The following is a 15,628-nucleotide window of genomic DNA, read 5'->3' on the forward strand; positions in this document are numbered from 1 at the left end:
GACCACCAACATGCATAGTGGAATATGTAGTGGGTGTGACTCCAGGGATAACCAAGTTATTAGGTTACTAAACTAAGATGGCCAATAAGTTAATATTTTTGTTTACCTTAGTTAACTATAGGGGTATTTGTGTCAAGGACAAGAGGCTTGCGTTGCAAGACGAGTGTGAGGTCTGCACCGTTGAGCTTGTCTTAATTGTCTTACTCTGCTGTTTCTGTTGCATGCGAACGGAAGAGAAGACCTGCAAGGCATGTCTCGTTAGGCATGCACCGTCCTCAGGATGATGGTTCTCATGTGTGCCTGCATGCATCATTGTTTACCTGTCGTACCTCGTGTTTTCTTCACGGGAAATCGGTTCCGTTCCTAGCTCACCGTCCGCTAGCTGGCTCTCCATCCATCCAGCCCACCGTATATATGCCAAGCCCTCACACCAACCGTCAGGCCATCTCCTTCCGCTATCCCCTACCCCCTTCCCTTTCTCTATATACAAACTAAAGAGGCACCGTCTCCCACAACATCTCTCTTTCTCTTCCTCCTTCCCCAAGTCGGCGCGGTAGCTTCCCGTGTACCGTACACAGCAGGATCCTCCGCCTTCCTTGTGTTCCGCGCTTCCACAACAGGTTCGACTCATCGATGACCCAGATTTATAAGATTGTGATGGGTCTTTTGCTTGGGTCGATTTTGCGGGCGCATCTAGGCACATGTTCATGTATTTGTGCTATATTTTTCTACAGTTTACCGCAAGGAAGGAACCATGGACATGAACTCCAACGCCAACAACAGCACTGCCGCAGCAGCATCGGCTCCCATCAACAACCAGCAGGTAACTTCAGATGACCAGCTCCTTGCTTTGATCCAACTTTGTCTACTGGCTGCTTCTCTTCCATGCACAGATCGATCCATGTTAATCTTTTATGTGTTGCGTTCTGTTGATGTAAGTTTCTCTCTTGCTCTTCTCTTGCTATGACTGCAAGTAGTAGTAGGAGTTTATATCAAGCATATATTCTGTGTTCTATTTAGATAGCTGTTAAGATTAAGGGATACATGTAGGCTAATTCAAAGATCTCTCCAGTTTTTTCCCCTTCATTCTAGCTTTCAGATTTGTCAGTCTAATTAAAAAACACAGTACACATTATTAAAAAGTGCCTAGAATTTATTTAAAGATGGTCTGGCTAATTCTTAATTTTCAATTTGGTCGACTAACTTATAGCAGAATCAGACGAGAACCAAACACGCCCTGCGTCCCTCGTCACGGTACGGTTACTCCTGAGCGTCGAACGTGATGCAGGACATCGGCATTGTAGTTTAAGGGCGGGGGTTTAGGCATGGTGGTGTGTAACTCATGAGCACAGCATATATATTAGGAACAGTATTTAATTAACTTGCTAAATGAGGAAGTTGGACCACAAATATAGTACTGGTAGTAGTATGTTGCTAATTTATTTACTTTGGTGCAGGAGGCTGTGGTGTCATCCCCAACCAGAAAGGAGCAAGCCAGGAACCCCAAGAAGGCGCGGGCGGCGCCGCAGCAGGCGGGCGGCAGCGGGGAGCCTAGGCCGCGGCCTCCGCCGGACGCGGCGCACAGCTGCCCGCGCTGCTCCTCCACCAACACAAAGTTCTGCTACTACAACAACTACAACCTGACGCAGCCGCGCTACTTCTGCAAGACGTGCCGCCGCTACTGGACACACGGCGGCACCCTCCGCAACGTCCCCGTCGGCGGCGGCTGCCGCAGGAACAAGCGCGCCTCCAGCTCCTCGTCCCCGTTTCCGGGCCCCTCCAGCACCGCCGCCACCAGCGCCGCGATGGAGAAGACCGTCAGCACGCGGCTGATGCTGATGGCGACCAGCACCATGGCGATGCCCTCCCCGACGGCAGGCCTGTTTGTTCCCGATGACATGTCCCCGGCATTCACGCCGACGACGGGCGGTAGCGGCTTCGACGACCTCGCCGGCATGGACGAGCAGCACCAGCAGGGCTTCCTGCCCTTCTCGCCGCTGTCCCTGTCCGACCAGGCGCCGGAGCTGGCTCCTGGAGGAGGGGGTGACACGACGCCGTCTTTCCTGGACATGCTGACAGGAGGGTATCTCGATGGCGGCGGCTACGGCGGCATGAGCGGTGGCAGCGATGCGATGGACATGCCGTTCTCGCTGCCTGAGATGGGGCCCCCGACAACTGATCCAATGCCGTTTCAGCTCCAGTGGACGTCATCAGAGCTTGACAACTACATCAACGACGACGGTGGTTATGCAGCAGGACCAGCCGCCGGAGTGCAGCAGCAGCAGCAGCAGCAGCAGCAGCAGATTAATGGTGGTGATCACCAGAAGCAGGACGAGAACAAAGAGGCGGGGAACGGCAAAGGCAACGACGACGGCGGCGGCGGGTCGTCGTCGGTGTACAGCTTCTGGATGAACACCAGCGGCAGCGACGGGGCAGAGGGGTAGTGCGCCACTGCCAGTGCCAGCCACAGGAGGAGGCGAAAGTGCTGCTGCAAACTCCCTCGCATCATCTGGTCGGTGCAAGTGCAGCAGACATCCTTCGTCGACGCAATCAAATCATCAAAAGGTGGCAACAGGGAGTGAAAGGGGGAAGAAGTTCACCATCCAGCGTAGAGGATAGGGTGCATGTTCATGTTTGATTTATCTGCATTGTGGTCGGTCGTGGTTGCAAGTCATCTTGCACCACCCTTTGTTTTGGTTCAGTTTGCATGCGTTCGTTCGTCAGAGTTTTACTTGCAGCAGTCTTTGGATCGCCGGCAGAGATTAGTTAGGTATCTATGCTTTGTTTTCGTCAGTTCGTTCTGGATAATGTCTTAATAATTCCTCAGTTTATTTCTTTGTTAACTAGTCGTCGTCTAAACCTTTTCGTGTGTAGTATTTAGTTTGGACGCGTCGTTCAAGCGGGCTGTGTTAGCCTGCGTTATATCTGCTTGATGACAATAATTTGTTGCTGCAGATGAATGTCTTATCTTTTGGATGCTGTCTACCGCATTTACAAACTCTGTGCTGCAGTGTAGCTTCTGAAGCGGACTCGATTTCCAAGGATGGTTGACATCAAACTACTATACCATCCTTAGAAATTATGTCTGTAATTAATATGTAGTTCATTATGCCAGCGAAAGGGTCTCTAGCTGAGTTGATTAGGTGGTCTGAGTAGCACTCCTCTGGTCCTTGGTTCGACTTCCCATGAGAGCGAATTTCAGGTTGTGGTTAAAAAAATCCCCTCGTCTGTCCCACGCCATAGCACAGGTCTAAGGCTCAGCCTCGGTCGTGGTCGTTCTCACATGGGCTTCGATTGCCGTTGTGTATGGGTGGGGCAGGGATTTGAAGGGGTTTAGAGGTTTTCTCGATCTGCGTGAGAAGGTCTTCTTAATACAATGTCCGGGGCTTTCTTACCCCGCAGTTCGAGTTTATTATGCCAGTCATCTCTAAAATAGGTTAATTTTTAGGATGCTCTCTAAAAACTCGATTTTTATTGAAGGTGGGTTGTTGACTCCTAAAAATAGGAGACAAGAGTAAATAAAATCATAACAATTTTAAATAAAGTTAGATGAAGAGACAAAATCAGGTTGGGTTATAGGATCTGTACTAACAAAGGTACCCCCACGCTACAAAGAAACAAAATTGACGTTATATTATTTGAATAGGACGTTATATCATTTGTTTGAACATATATCATGAGCTGAGTCTGGGTCACATATGGACGCGGAGAGGGCAAGGACGGTTTCGGGATTAAAAAATCAGGATAGAAGAAACTCTCCACTCTTTAATATTATAGATACAGATATAAGATACAGATATACTATAGATACAGATATAAGATACAGATAGAGATATTGATACAGATATAATTATTGATACAGATAGAGATATTCTAGAGCAATTTTAATAGCAATACTCGAAAAACCTCTTTATATCTTGTCTCTTGTGTTATGTTATTACAATATTAAACCATGAAGAGTTTTTTTTATTGTGATCTTTATCCTATTTAAAGATAACGCAAGCACCATATGTAGAAGATGGCAACCAATATTCAGTAATATCCTCGTAGGTGTGTGGAGCAGAGGTTAAAAATACTTGGTGGTAGAACAATAAAATACAAAAGGCCATTAAGAAAAAAAGAAAGAATATTATAGATTTATATACCATGTTAGGACCTAGGAGTATGGACAATGTAAAGAAGTATTATTTCCGTTCTTGAATATTTGTCGCTGGCTAGTTCATTTTTAAATTAAACCGCGACAAATAAAAATGAACGGATGGAGTACAGAATAACAAAGAAGATCATGGAGTTATAAGTGTGGCGAAGGGTAGAACATATTAGGTTTTTAATCAATGTTTGAGTGCAAAGAAAGAAAAGAAATACATATACGAGATGACTAGGCTGTGACAGAAATATAAGGGAAGTTAAGTGCATTAAAGGATGAACAGAGCACTTCTTACTGAAAGAGGATAAGAATAATCATAGATGGTGATGGTGACATCATTTTTGACAACAACTAGTTTTCTTGTGTTGGCTATAGATATCCTCTTCCGTCGGCCATGAACTATCTTTTAGACACTTGGATTGATAGCTATTTTTTTGTGCTTAAGAAGCACACTTCGCTCGCTTTGCTCACTTGAAATTACACTTGTAATAGATTGAGGGTGTTCTAGTGCATAGCAATAAGCACTACCGGAATCGGGCGCAGCACTCGGCAAATCCTGATAAACACTCGGCAAAAACTTTGCCGAATGTGACACTCGACAAATAGAGTTCGACGAACAGTACATCGGCAATGGCTTCTTTGCCGAGTGCTTTTTTATCGGGCACTCGACAAAGACTTTGCCGAGCGTCACTCGGTACTCGGCAAAGAAAAGCCACTGTCACGGCGCCTGGTAACGAAGACGGCGCCTTTGTCAAGTGTTCTAGGTGACACTCGGCAAAGGTGCCACCAACGGGCCCCTTTGTCAGTTTCTTTGTCGAGTGCGCTAGAAGGCACTCGGCAAAGCTTGCTTCTTTGTCAAGTGTCCTCCAGCCTACACTCGGCAAAGGCACCACCAGCGGGTCCCTTTGTCAGTTTCTTTGCCGAGTGCGCTAGGAGGCACTTGGCAAAGCTTGCTTCTTTGCCGAGTGTCAGGGTCACAGCACTCGGCAAAGAAGCTTTACCGGTGCCCAGGTGTTCCTTCTTTGCCGAGTACTATAGCCCTGACACTCGACAAAGAAGCTCTTTGCCTTTGCCGAGTGTTACACTCGGCTAAGTGACCAGTATACACCTTTTTAATTTGTTTTTGCTATTCCATCCAAACAAACAAAAGATATCACATATACATCACATATCTCACAAACACCATAAATCAAACAAGTTCTCACAGCATTACCAACATGTTCGAACACAAACATAAGTATCCAACACTTAAGAACATAAGTCTCAAGTATCTCACAAAGAATTACCAACATCTAACAAGTTCATACCGAGTTATCTCACAAAGTATGAACAACACTAAGAAAGATAATATCTCATCGAGGTGGGCGGATGGACTGGTGCAGAGATGGGCTGGGTGATCCATGAGGGTTGTTGGATGCCGCCCCAGATTGTCCCTGCACAGGGAAGAGATTGCATGTGTTACACCAGATGCATTACCAACATCTAACTAGAATTTTGATGCTCATAGGAGTATGGAAAAGAGTAGGGTCAACTGTAGGGAACAATGGAGGTGGTGGAGCGAAACCCTGTGCGGCGCCAAGGCTCTGCATGTACTGGAACATCTATGTCATCCTCTGCTGATCTACCAAGCGGGCCTCCCGCTTCGCCATCATCCTCGCCTCCATCTCCTAACGTTCCCTCCTCTCTGTTTCTAGCTGGGTCTGTAATATTCCAAGTCAATGTTATAGTAACTCAAAGAGAAGTTATATAACTCAAGGAATGGCGAGTTACAGAAGCACTAACCTCGAGTTGATGTATGCGATGATGTGAGCTGTCCTGCCGAGGTCGTATGGCTAGACTCGAGCCCGTGCTCCTTGCTCGCACCTGAGATAGAGTGGGAGTGGACGACGAGTCGATTGCCCCTTGACAATCCAGTACCGCCCATGTCTCTTGCCTCCTCTGACCCTCTTGAGGACATCGGGGTCGATCTGCTCGGTCCTTGGATCGTATTCTGGGCCATGGACCTCATGTGCCATGGCGGTGTAGTCATGAAGGCGACTGTAGACGGTGGGGTTGATGTATGCCTCGGGCCCGTCATCCGGGTTATAGGTGACGTCGGACGTCGCCTTGCCCTTGTGGCCGATAGCATAGGCCAAAAAGATGGAGCAAGGCTGGCCACCATGTGACGCCGACTGCAAGAAAACCAACGAGATAGTTAGAAATAATATCTAATCTAGTGTTATATACCTAAATAAAAAAGAGGGCGTACCCATGCTTCTGCATATTGGCCTAGGCTGCGGCTGCCTTGGTGGTGGGAGGGACCTTGCATCATCAGACGTCGTTCCCCGCTAGCGTTGTGCGCCTCGTCCCACTCAGGCGAGCACCACCTATCCACCATCTGCTCCCAGCACAGATGATGTGCGGCGCACCAATATGGAATCATCTACAAAGTAAACACATACACTGCATATCAGAAGATAAAATTAAGGAAAAATTAAAGTGTTGTATATTAAAGTGTTGTATTTACCTGCAGGTACTGGTCCCTAGTCAACGACATGGTTTGGGCTTGCTACTTGGTCAACTTCTCCCCAAGGACGGAGCCGTGTTAGCTGACGATGGCCTGGATTCGTGCATCGTAGTGCATGTCCACGACGAGCTTCTTACAGCTCATGGTGGCCACCACATCCGTCCTAGCCTCGTATCCAGCCTCGCATCTGAAGAAATCCTACATACAAAGACGATGTATCCATACATTATTTCAAGAATGTGCAACGAATGCGACATATTTTATATTATAGAAAGACTTACCCACAGCTCTTGCTTCACCGACTTCGCCTTGTTGTTGAATTCCCTGTCGTCCCTGTCTACTGCATCGGGGGCGACGGCGTAGTGGTCGAAAGTGTAGGCTGGGCCCATCACTCCGGCGTACTCAACCAGTCTATGGAAGTGTTCCCTGCACAGCAGGCCGAGGATGCCATTGGGGTTGCGACCATGACCCCCAACATTCTCCACAACCATCCAAGACCTATCCAAGTGATAAATAAAAATTATTAGTTTATATTATGATTTTGAACACATAATATGAACAAGCATAGAGATCATAAAGTTACATGCCTCTCCCCATCCGGCCGAATCAGCGGCCGCCTGTCCCAAAGTATGGGACGCTGAGGGAGACTCGCGGGACCTCGCAGGTAGACGTTCCTCGAACCTGAGGTGCCAGAACCTGAAGCGTCCTACTGAGCGTCGTTGTCGTCCTGCTGTGTCGCCTGCTGCTGGTCGTTGTTGTCCAGCTGTGCCGCCTGCTGTTGGACGTCGTCGTCCTGCTGTGCCTCCTCTGTCGTGCTGCTCCTCCTCCCCCTCCTCCTTAGCCAACCGCCCACCATCTTTGTCCAACAAATTGCAATTAAGAGTAAACAAATAAGCACATATAAAAAGATGTATTTAGAAACAGGTGCGAAATAAAAAAAACTATAGCATTACATCGATTAAAAATAATCTTCATATGTGTCGGGGTTAGCCGGATCATAATTCTCATCATCACTATCAACCATTTCATAGTCAACACCATCTGAAGGCGCAAGTTCGTCATTAATGCCATTGCCTTCAAGGATTACTAAGTCGTTCTCATTTTGCACCTCATCATCCTCCTCATCAACAACCATTTCAATATCTATTTCCATTCTGATAGCTTCGGTTAAGTCTATCTCAAATCGCCCTTCTACCCATCTTCTTGGAAGAACTCTCCATCATATGTGTCCGGGTCTAAGTTATAATCTTCATCGTTAGGAACAGGTAATCTACCGTGCAGCGATACCTTATACACAACATCCCAACCCTTAAGATGTTCTTTCGTTTGGCACGCATATGGGAAATAATACACTTGTGTGGCCAGTTGGGCCACGATATAGACATCGTCTCCTGATAAGGTGGAATCTTGTCGAATTTCGACTATCCCAAGATTAGAATGTGTCCCTCTCGTCACTTGAGGGTCAAACCAATGACATTTGAATATCACTGGAGCAAGAGGTTTGGAACCATGAAAATTGAGTTCATATATTTCTTCGATTCGTCCAAAATAATCGACCTTGTCAAGGCCGGGCGTCAAGACTCCAGAACATATTGTTTTTCAATTGGGCCGACTTTGGTCGTAGTTTGTTGTGCAAAAACGGTATCCATTGACGTCATACCTAGAATATTTCTTGACCCTATAAGCAAAGTCGTTGGCTACTTGTCTCAACTCGGCACTCATAGATGGATCTCTTTGGCCCTGCTAGTATTCGCAAGTTAAAAGATTCTAAATTGAGCTCATAGGGGAGATGAAGAATCAAATGCTGCATTGGATTGAAGAAGCCGAGTGGAAATATCTTCTCAAGCTTACACGGTAACACGGGTGCCAATCTTTCCAAGTCTGCAACCACGGTCCGAGATAACTCTTTTGCACAAAGCTAGTGAAAGAAATAGCTCAACTCTAAAAGCGCTAGCCAGACATGCTCAGGGACATAGCCTCGAACCATCGCAGGAAGAATCTGTTCAATCCATATGTGGAAGTCATGACTCTTCATCCCTAAGACTCGTAGAGTAGATAAGTTCACCCCCTACTCAGGTTAGCTGCATACACATAAGGGAACATCAACATCTTGATCCACTGAAGTACTTCCTTCCTCTAGGCCCTGCTTAGGACGGAATCGACCTTAGGCCTTCTCCATGTATTTCCACCACTAAGCGGCTTCATCTCTTGGTTTGGTCTATCACATAATGCTGCCAGATCCACTCTTGCCTTTATGTTATACTTTGACTTATCAGGAATGTCCATAATTGGTGCCCAAAGTGCCTCGACAACATTCTTTTCAGTGTGCATCACGACAATGTTGTGTGGAAGGAGTAGGTCGTCACAATAGGGGAGCCGAGTCAAGCCCGACTTATGTTTCCACATATGCTGCTCACCATATCCCACAAAACCACCTTCTGTATTGGCCACAAGCCCATCTATCTGTTGACGAATTTCGGAACTAGTCATCGTTGCAGGTGGTCGGTCTATCACTACGACACCTTTCGTAAAGTTCTTGATGTCTAGGCAAAATGGATGGTCATGAGGGAGAAATTGCCGATGTTTATCGAATGACGAATATTTGCCACCCTTTTTCAACCAAATGAACCTAAGAGCTTCCTTGCAAACTGGGCATGAGAACTTACCGTGAACACACCAGACGCAGAATAGCCCATATGCCAGTAAGTCATGCATGGAGTACTAGTACCAGACATGCATTTTGAAGTTTGTCTTTGTAGATCGGTCATACGTCCATACCCCTTCCTCCCAAGCACGTACCAATTCATCAATCAAAGGCTCCATGTACACGCCCATTTTATTCGCTGGGTGTTCTGGAATTATCAACGACACGAATATATTCTGCCTTTGAAAGCACACACCAGGGGGAGATTGATTGGGATAACAAACACGGGCCAACATGTGTACGGGGTAGCGCTCATTCCATAGGGATTGAACCCATCTGTGGCCAGCGCAACACGTACATTACAAGCCTCTTCGGCTTTCTCACGGTGAATGGCATCAAGGTGTTTACATGCTTCACCATCAGATGTGTGCACCATCTTGTCAGGATTGTATCATTTTCTATTTTTGTGCCATGTCATCTGTTTCATGGATACCTCGGTCATGTATAGACGCTGGATCCTCGATATGAACGGAAGGTGGCGTAGGATTATCAAGGGGATGTCGAGCTGTCTCTTCTGTCCATCACTAGAGTCTACCTCCATGAACCTAGACGATTTACACTTTGGACAGTACTTTGCCTCCGCGTATTCTTTCTTAAATAGCATGCAGCCCTTCGAACAAGCATGTATCTGCTCATACGTCATCTTGAGTGCACGAAGGAGTTTTTGTGCCTCGTACCACGGCCAAGAGAGGCTGCAGACTGCCGCTCTGGTTGTCGCAGCTGCGACTGGGGGCTGGAACGAGCGCAACAAGTGCCCACGACCCTAGGGAGGCAACAACGGCTCATGCCCTGTGCACCCCAACAGTCGCCACAGTGCCTCGGAGTGTCGTGAGATCATCAAGCTCGCGAAGCGCGTCAGCGAGTGGTGCGAGCAGTCTTCCAAGGATGGCTCCCCACCTCGTCGCTGGCCTGGCAAGGAGAGGGTCCATGACGGTGATGTGGCCGCGGGAGAATGGAACCTCGGGTATCAGTCCCCCGAGCAGGTCCTCAAGGACATCCTCACTGGAGACTCTGACTTTGGTGATGATACCGACCGCCGCAAGAAGCTGTACCCTACGCCGTGAGGTCTTGTCGGTGACCCCAGGGGTCCCGAAGGCGGCCCCACACCAGCGGTGGCGGAGCACCACTATCTCCTTCGGGGCATCCGACTGCCCTGAGAACATGGCAGGGGCCGGCATACTGCCGCTCATCACCGCCCCTGTCATTGCCAACATCAAGCTGCACCATGTTCTGATCGACGGTGGGGCTGGGCTCAACGTCATCAGCCACACGGCGTTCAAGCAGCTGCAGATCCCAGGGTCCCGGCTGGGACCCTCTCATCCGTTCTCTGGAGTGGGTGCTCAACCGGTGTATCCCCTCGGGAGCATCACGCTCCCGGTTACATTCGGGACAGAGGAAAACTTCCGCACGGAGAACGTCCAGTTCGACGTTGCGGAGGTTAACCTCCCGTTCAATGCCATCATCGGCAGGCTGGCACTGTACCGGTTCATGGACATTGCTCATTACGGGTATTTGGTCCTCAAGATGTTGTCCCCAGCCGGGGTCCTCACTGTGCGGGGCGATCGCGCTGCTGCACTTGCGGCCGTGGAGAAGCTGCATGCCCTGGCGGTAGAAACTGCTCGCCCGGACGACGGAGGGAGGGACCCCTCGACCTCTGGTACCAAGGCACCTACCAAGGTGCCCAAGGTGCGGCCATCCAGAGCAGACGACGTCCCCGTCAAGGCCATCTGGCTCTGCGCGGATTCCCCCTAGACCACTTGCATTGCGGGTGATCTGGAGGAAAAATAGGAACTCGCGCTCGTCGCCTTACTCTAGGCAAATGCCGACGTGTTCGCATGGGAGCCATCGCAGATGCCTAGGATCCCCAAGGAGGTGATCAAGCACCATCTGAAGATCTACCCTGACGCCAAACCGATGAGTCAGAAGCCTCAGAGACAGTCTGTTGAGCGGCAGGACTTCATCCGAAAGGAGGTCCAGAAGCTGCTGGACGCCGGCTTCATCAAAGAGGTTCATCACCCAGTGTGGCTGGCCAATCCAGTCACCGTCCCAAAGGCAAACGGGAAGCTTCGGACGTGCATCGACTACACCAGCCTTAATAAAGCTTGTCCCAAGGACCCGTATCCACTTCCATGTATAGATCAAATCGTGGATTCTACCTCCGGGTGCGACCTTTTGTCCTTCTTAGATGCTTACTCTGGTTTTCATCAAATCCAGATGTCTAGGGAAGATAGGAAGCATACCGCTTTTGTAACATTGGATGGGCTTTACTGCTATGTCGTAATGCCTTACGGTCTGAAAAACGCCTTGCCGACATTTGTGCGGGCGATATGTAAGACTTTCGGGGACCTGATTAGGGACAAGGTGAAGGTATATGTCGATGACATCGTGGTGAAGACTAAGAGAGGGTCGACCCTAGTGGAAGACTTAACCCTGGTCTTCGACAAGCTGCGGGCAACCCGCACAAAACTGAACCCGGACAAGTGCGTCTTTGGTGTCTCCGCAGGAAAATTGCTGGGGTTCCTGGTTTCGTACCGGGGCATTGAAGCAAACCCGGAGAAGATCAAAGCGATTGAGGCGATGAGGCCTCCGGCCCGTATCAAGAATGTCCAGAAGCTCACGGGGTCATTAGCCGCCCTTAGCCGCTTCATTTCAAGGCTGGCTGAGAGGGCGCTACCCTTCTTCAAGCTGTTGCGGAAGTCTGGCCCATTCTCTTCGACCGAAGAGGCAGAACAAGCCTTCCAGGAGTTGAAGCAGCACCTGGTGTCCCTACCAATACTGGTAGCTCCAGAACCCGGGGAGCCATTGTATCTATACATCGCGGCGGCTGCAGAAGCGGTGAGCATGGTGCTGGTCGTCGAAAGGACGACACAAGAAGGCCAGGAACCTGGGGGCTCGGCAGGGGTCCGGACCATCCAGAAGTAGGTCTACTACATCAGCGAAGTCCTCCATGAGGCAAAGACCAGGTGCCTTGAGACGCACAAGCTCCTCTATGTTGTGCTTGTTGCGTCCAGGAAGCTGCACCACTATTTCCAGGCACACAGGGTCGTGGTGGTGAACTCCTTTCCGTTAAGGGCCATCCTCCACAACTCTAACGCCACAGGCAACCTCGCCAAGTGGGCCGCGGAGCTCGCTGAGTTCCAGCTAGACTTCCAGCCTCGCCACGCCATCAAGAGCCAGGTCCTGGCAGACTTCATCGTGGAGTGGACACCTCCCCCGAGCGCTCCTGGGGGTCCGGATCCCGATTCGGACCCCACACCTGCGGAGCCCAGGGGTCCAGTCTTCATCGAGCCCCACTGGATGCTCTTCTTCGATGGATCCGCCCGTTAGCATGGTGGCGGAGCCGGAGTGGTCCTCATCGACCCAAGTGGAGATCAAGTGAAGTACATGGTGCACCTTGAGTTCAAGGCCACCAACAACATGGCAGAGTACGGAGCACTGATCTTCGGCTTGTCGGTGGCCCTATCCCTGGGGATCCGTCAGCTCCTCATGAAGGGGGACTCCCAGCTGATCATCAAGCAAGTCCGCGGGGAATGTAGCTGCAACGAGCCCAGGCTCGCAGCTTACCTCCTCCACGTAACGAAGCTATAAAAAGACTTCACAGCCCTGGAACTACAACATGTTCCTCGGGCTGACAACTCGGTGGCAGATGAACTCTCCCAGAGGGCATCAACTTGGGCACCCGTGCCCGAAGGCGTCTTCGAAAGACGGCTGCTGAGACCCACCGCCTAGCCTGCCGAACTGGACGAAGGGGGCGAGACTAGCACCTCGAAGCTAGCGGTCCCGGTGGTGTACCATCTACGGAACCCACCGAAGACTATGGATGCTACAGGGGTCCTCCCAGCCCCTTAGCGCCACAGCTAGTATCTCAGAGTGGTCCCGATGCATGGATCTCCGAGATCCGGGACTACCTGAAGGAAAACATCCTTCCTGAAGATCATGTGTTCGCAGAGCGCATAGTGTGGTTGGCTAAACGCTACACGATGGTAGAGGGGGGGTCTCTATCACTGTGGCACCAACGACATTCTCATGCGGTGCATCACCTAGGAGGAGGGCCACGAGCTACTCGCGGAGATCCATGGAGGAGAGTGCGGAAGTCATTCAGCATCCCGCACACTGGTTGGTAAGGCCTTCCGGCATGGTTGTTACTGGCCAACAGCTCTCCAGGATGCAGCTGAGATGGTAAAGTCCTGCAACGCGTGTCAATTCCATGCAAAGCAGATACACACACCAGCTCAGGCTCTGCAGATGATTCCACCCTACTGGCCATTCGCCATATGGGGGGTGGATATCCTGGGACCATTCCCCAGGGCCGTCCGCGGGTACCGATTCCTCTTTGTCGCCATCGACAAGTTCACGAAGTGGCCTGAGGCCACCCCTGTGGTTAGCATCACCCAGGGTGTTGCTATTCCCTTCCTCAAGTCGATCGTCTGCAGATTCGGGGTCCCAAGCCGCATCATTATGGACAACGAGACCCAGTTTACAAGTCGGCTCTTCTAGGAGTATTGCGAGGGCATCGGCACCCAACTCTGCTTTGCGTCTGTGGCTCATCCTAGGAGCAACGACCAAGTTAAGAGGGCAAACGCAGAAATCCTCAGGGGACTCAAGATACACACCTATGACTGCTTGAAAAAGCATGGTGCAAATTGGGTCAACGAGCTCCCGTCCGTGCTATGGGGGAACCGGACCACACCCAGCCGAGCTACCAGGGAGACCCTGTTCTTCTTGGTCTATGGGGCCGAAGCCTGCCTCCCCCCGGAAATCATTATGGGCTCCCCACGGGTCCAGTCGTTTGATGAGTCTATGCAGGAACAACTACGGCGTGAAGACGTGGACTTCATCAACGAGCGCAGATGGCAAGCGGTGATTCGAAATGCACGATACAACCAAGCGCTCAAGCGCTACCACCAACGGTTCGTGCATAGTAGGGAGCTCGGGGTCGGGGACCTAGTCCTAAGGCGAGTATTGAACCGAGAAGGGCTCCACAAACTCTCCCCCAGTTGGGAAGGACCCTTCAAGGTGACGGAAGTATGCCGACCCGGGTGTGTCCGCCTTGCCACAACTGAAGGAGTGCCTCTTCCCAACCCCTGGAACATAGAGCATCTCCGTAAGTTCTATCCATAGGAGCAAGTCTGAGGGGTTAAGGTTTCTTCTTTTCGTAACTAGGTTGTGCATATGTGTACGTCAGTCCGGTGAGGTCCGCCCTCATAAGCCCGGCCTGTTGGTCTGCACCCATGCATGTCAAGTTATAAAGAAAGGATTTACCCCCCCAGATGTGCTTCTGTGGTGGTTTTATTCTGCTGCAGTTTCTAGATATTATTTTTTATCTAACCCACCCATACAGTTCCCACCCTTGCTGGTAGACATCTGAATTGAGTAAGCCAGGCTTGCAGTTCGGGACCCCTATCCTGATGCAGGGGGTCCGGCAACCTGTGGGTTCGGTTCTAGAGAATGGGCACTTGTTTCCTGGGGTGGTCCAGAGCTGTGTAGCCGCTTAGCCTGGTCCCGTACCCTAAGCCTGCACCTCCACCACTCTACAACGGGTGCCCTAGTATTTGGAGCTGTGATCTTGTAGGTCCGGACATGAGGCTTGGCTTCCCAGACTCAATCCTGCAGGTCCTGTTGCATGAATCAAAGGATGGCTGATACCAGACGATGGGTCCTATGGGTGTGCTACTAACACTTCCTAGCCGAAGCTGTGTATAGGTCCAGGTCCCAGTCGAGGCTACCTCCTGGGGGCCGTTGCCAACTCTTTCTTAGGTATACTGGTATCCATCCTCGACACGTCGAGCCTACATCCCAGGGGGGCAAGTACTAGGGAGGAGTTGGTAACGCCACACACAACAAGGACAAATAGCATACAGATAAGCGCTAATATTGCTCGATAAATAGTACTCAAAAGTATCTTACAAAGACCAAAAAATATTACAAAGCTGCTTCCCAGCGGGACCCTTGCCTTCTCTGTGCAGATCTAGCTACTCATCATCAGCAGGATCCTGTTGGAAATGTTCGGCCACCAGTTCCACGACATCTTGTACGGCCTCTCGGGCAGCGTCTTTAGTGTCGGCCACCAGACCAGCGATCATCGGCTCCAAGGAGATGGTCGGGTCGTGGCTCCGGAAGCACGTCAGGATGTACTCGATCACCGCCCGGCAGAGCCTGCCGCCCTCGGCCTCCAGGCGGGCGCCAAGAATCTGGTCCAAGCGTCGGAGGCGGTCGACGGTGGAGTCCAGCACCGGGAGCGCATCAGAGATAGACGTCGGCAGCTCCGACA

General features: G+C 50.4%; 1 protein-coding gene across 1 annotated transcript; it reads left to right on the plus strand.

The window, feature by feature from the left end:
* Positions 1-540: 540 nt before the first annotated feature.
* On the plus strand, positions 541-2,937 carry LOC100193126 (uncharacterized). The gene is made up of 3 exons (NM_001138286.1): positions 541-620; positions 735-823; positions 1,458-2,937. The coding sequence occupies exons 2-3, from the start codon at positions 755-757 to the stop codon at positions 2,442-2,444; spliced, it is 1,056 nt and encodes a 351-aa protein (NP_001131758.1). The 5' UTR covers positions 541-620; positions 735-754; the 3' UTR covers positions 2,445-2,937.
* The last annotated feature ends 12,691 nt before the right edge of the window (positions 2,938-15,628 follow it).

Source organism: Zea mays, chromosome 1 (assembly GCF_902167145.1).
Source record: "Zea mays cultivar B73 chromosome 1, Zm-B73-REFERENCE-NAM-5.0, whole genome shotgun sequence".
Taxonomy (NCBI): Eukaryota; Viridiplantae; Streptophyta; class Magnoliopsida; order Poales; family Poaceae; genus Zea; species Zea mays.

Bases quoted from the DNA above. Each gene is read 5' to 3' on its own strand.
- LOC100193126 (NM_001138286.1), top strand. From the start codon at position 755: ATGGACATGAACTCCAACGCCAACAACAGCACTGCCGCAGCAGCATCG. The intron at 824-1,457 runs GTAACTTCAGAT...ACTTTGGTGCAG, and splicing joins CTCCCATCAACAACCAGCAG to GAGGCTGTGGTGTCATCCCC.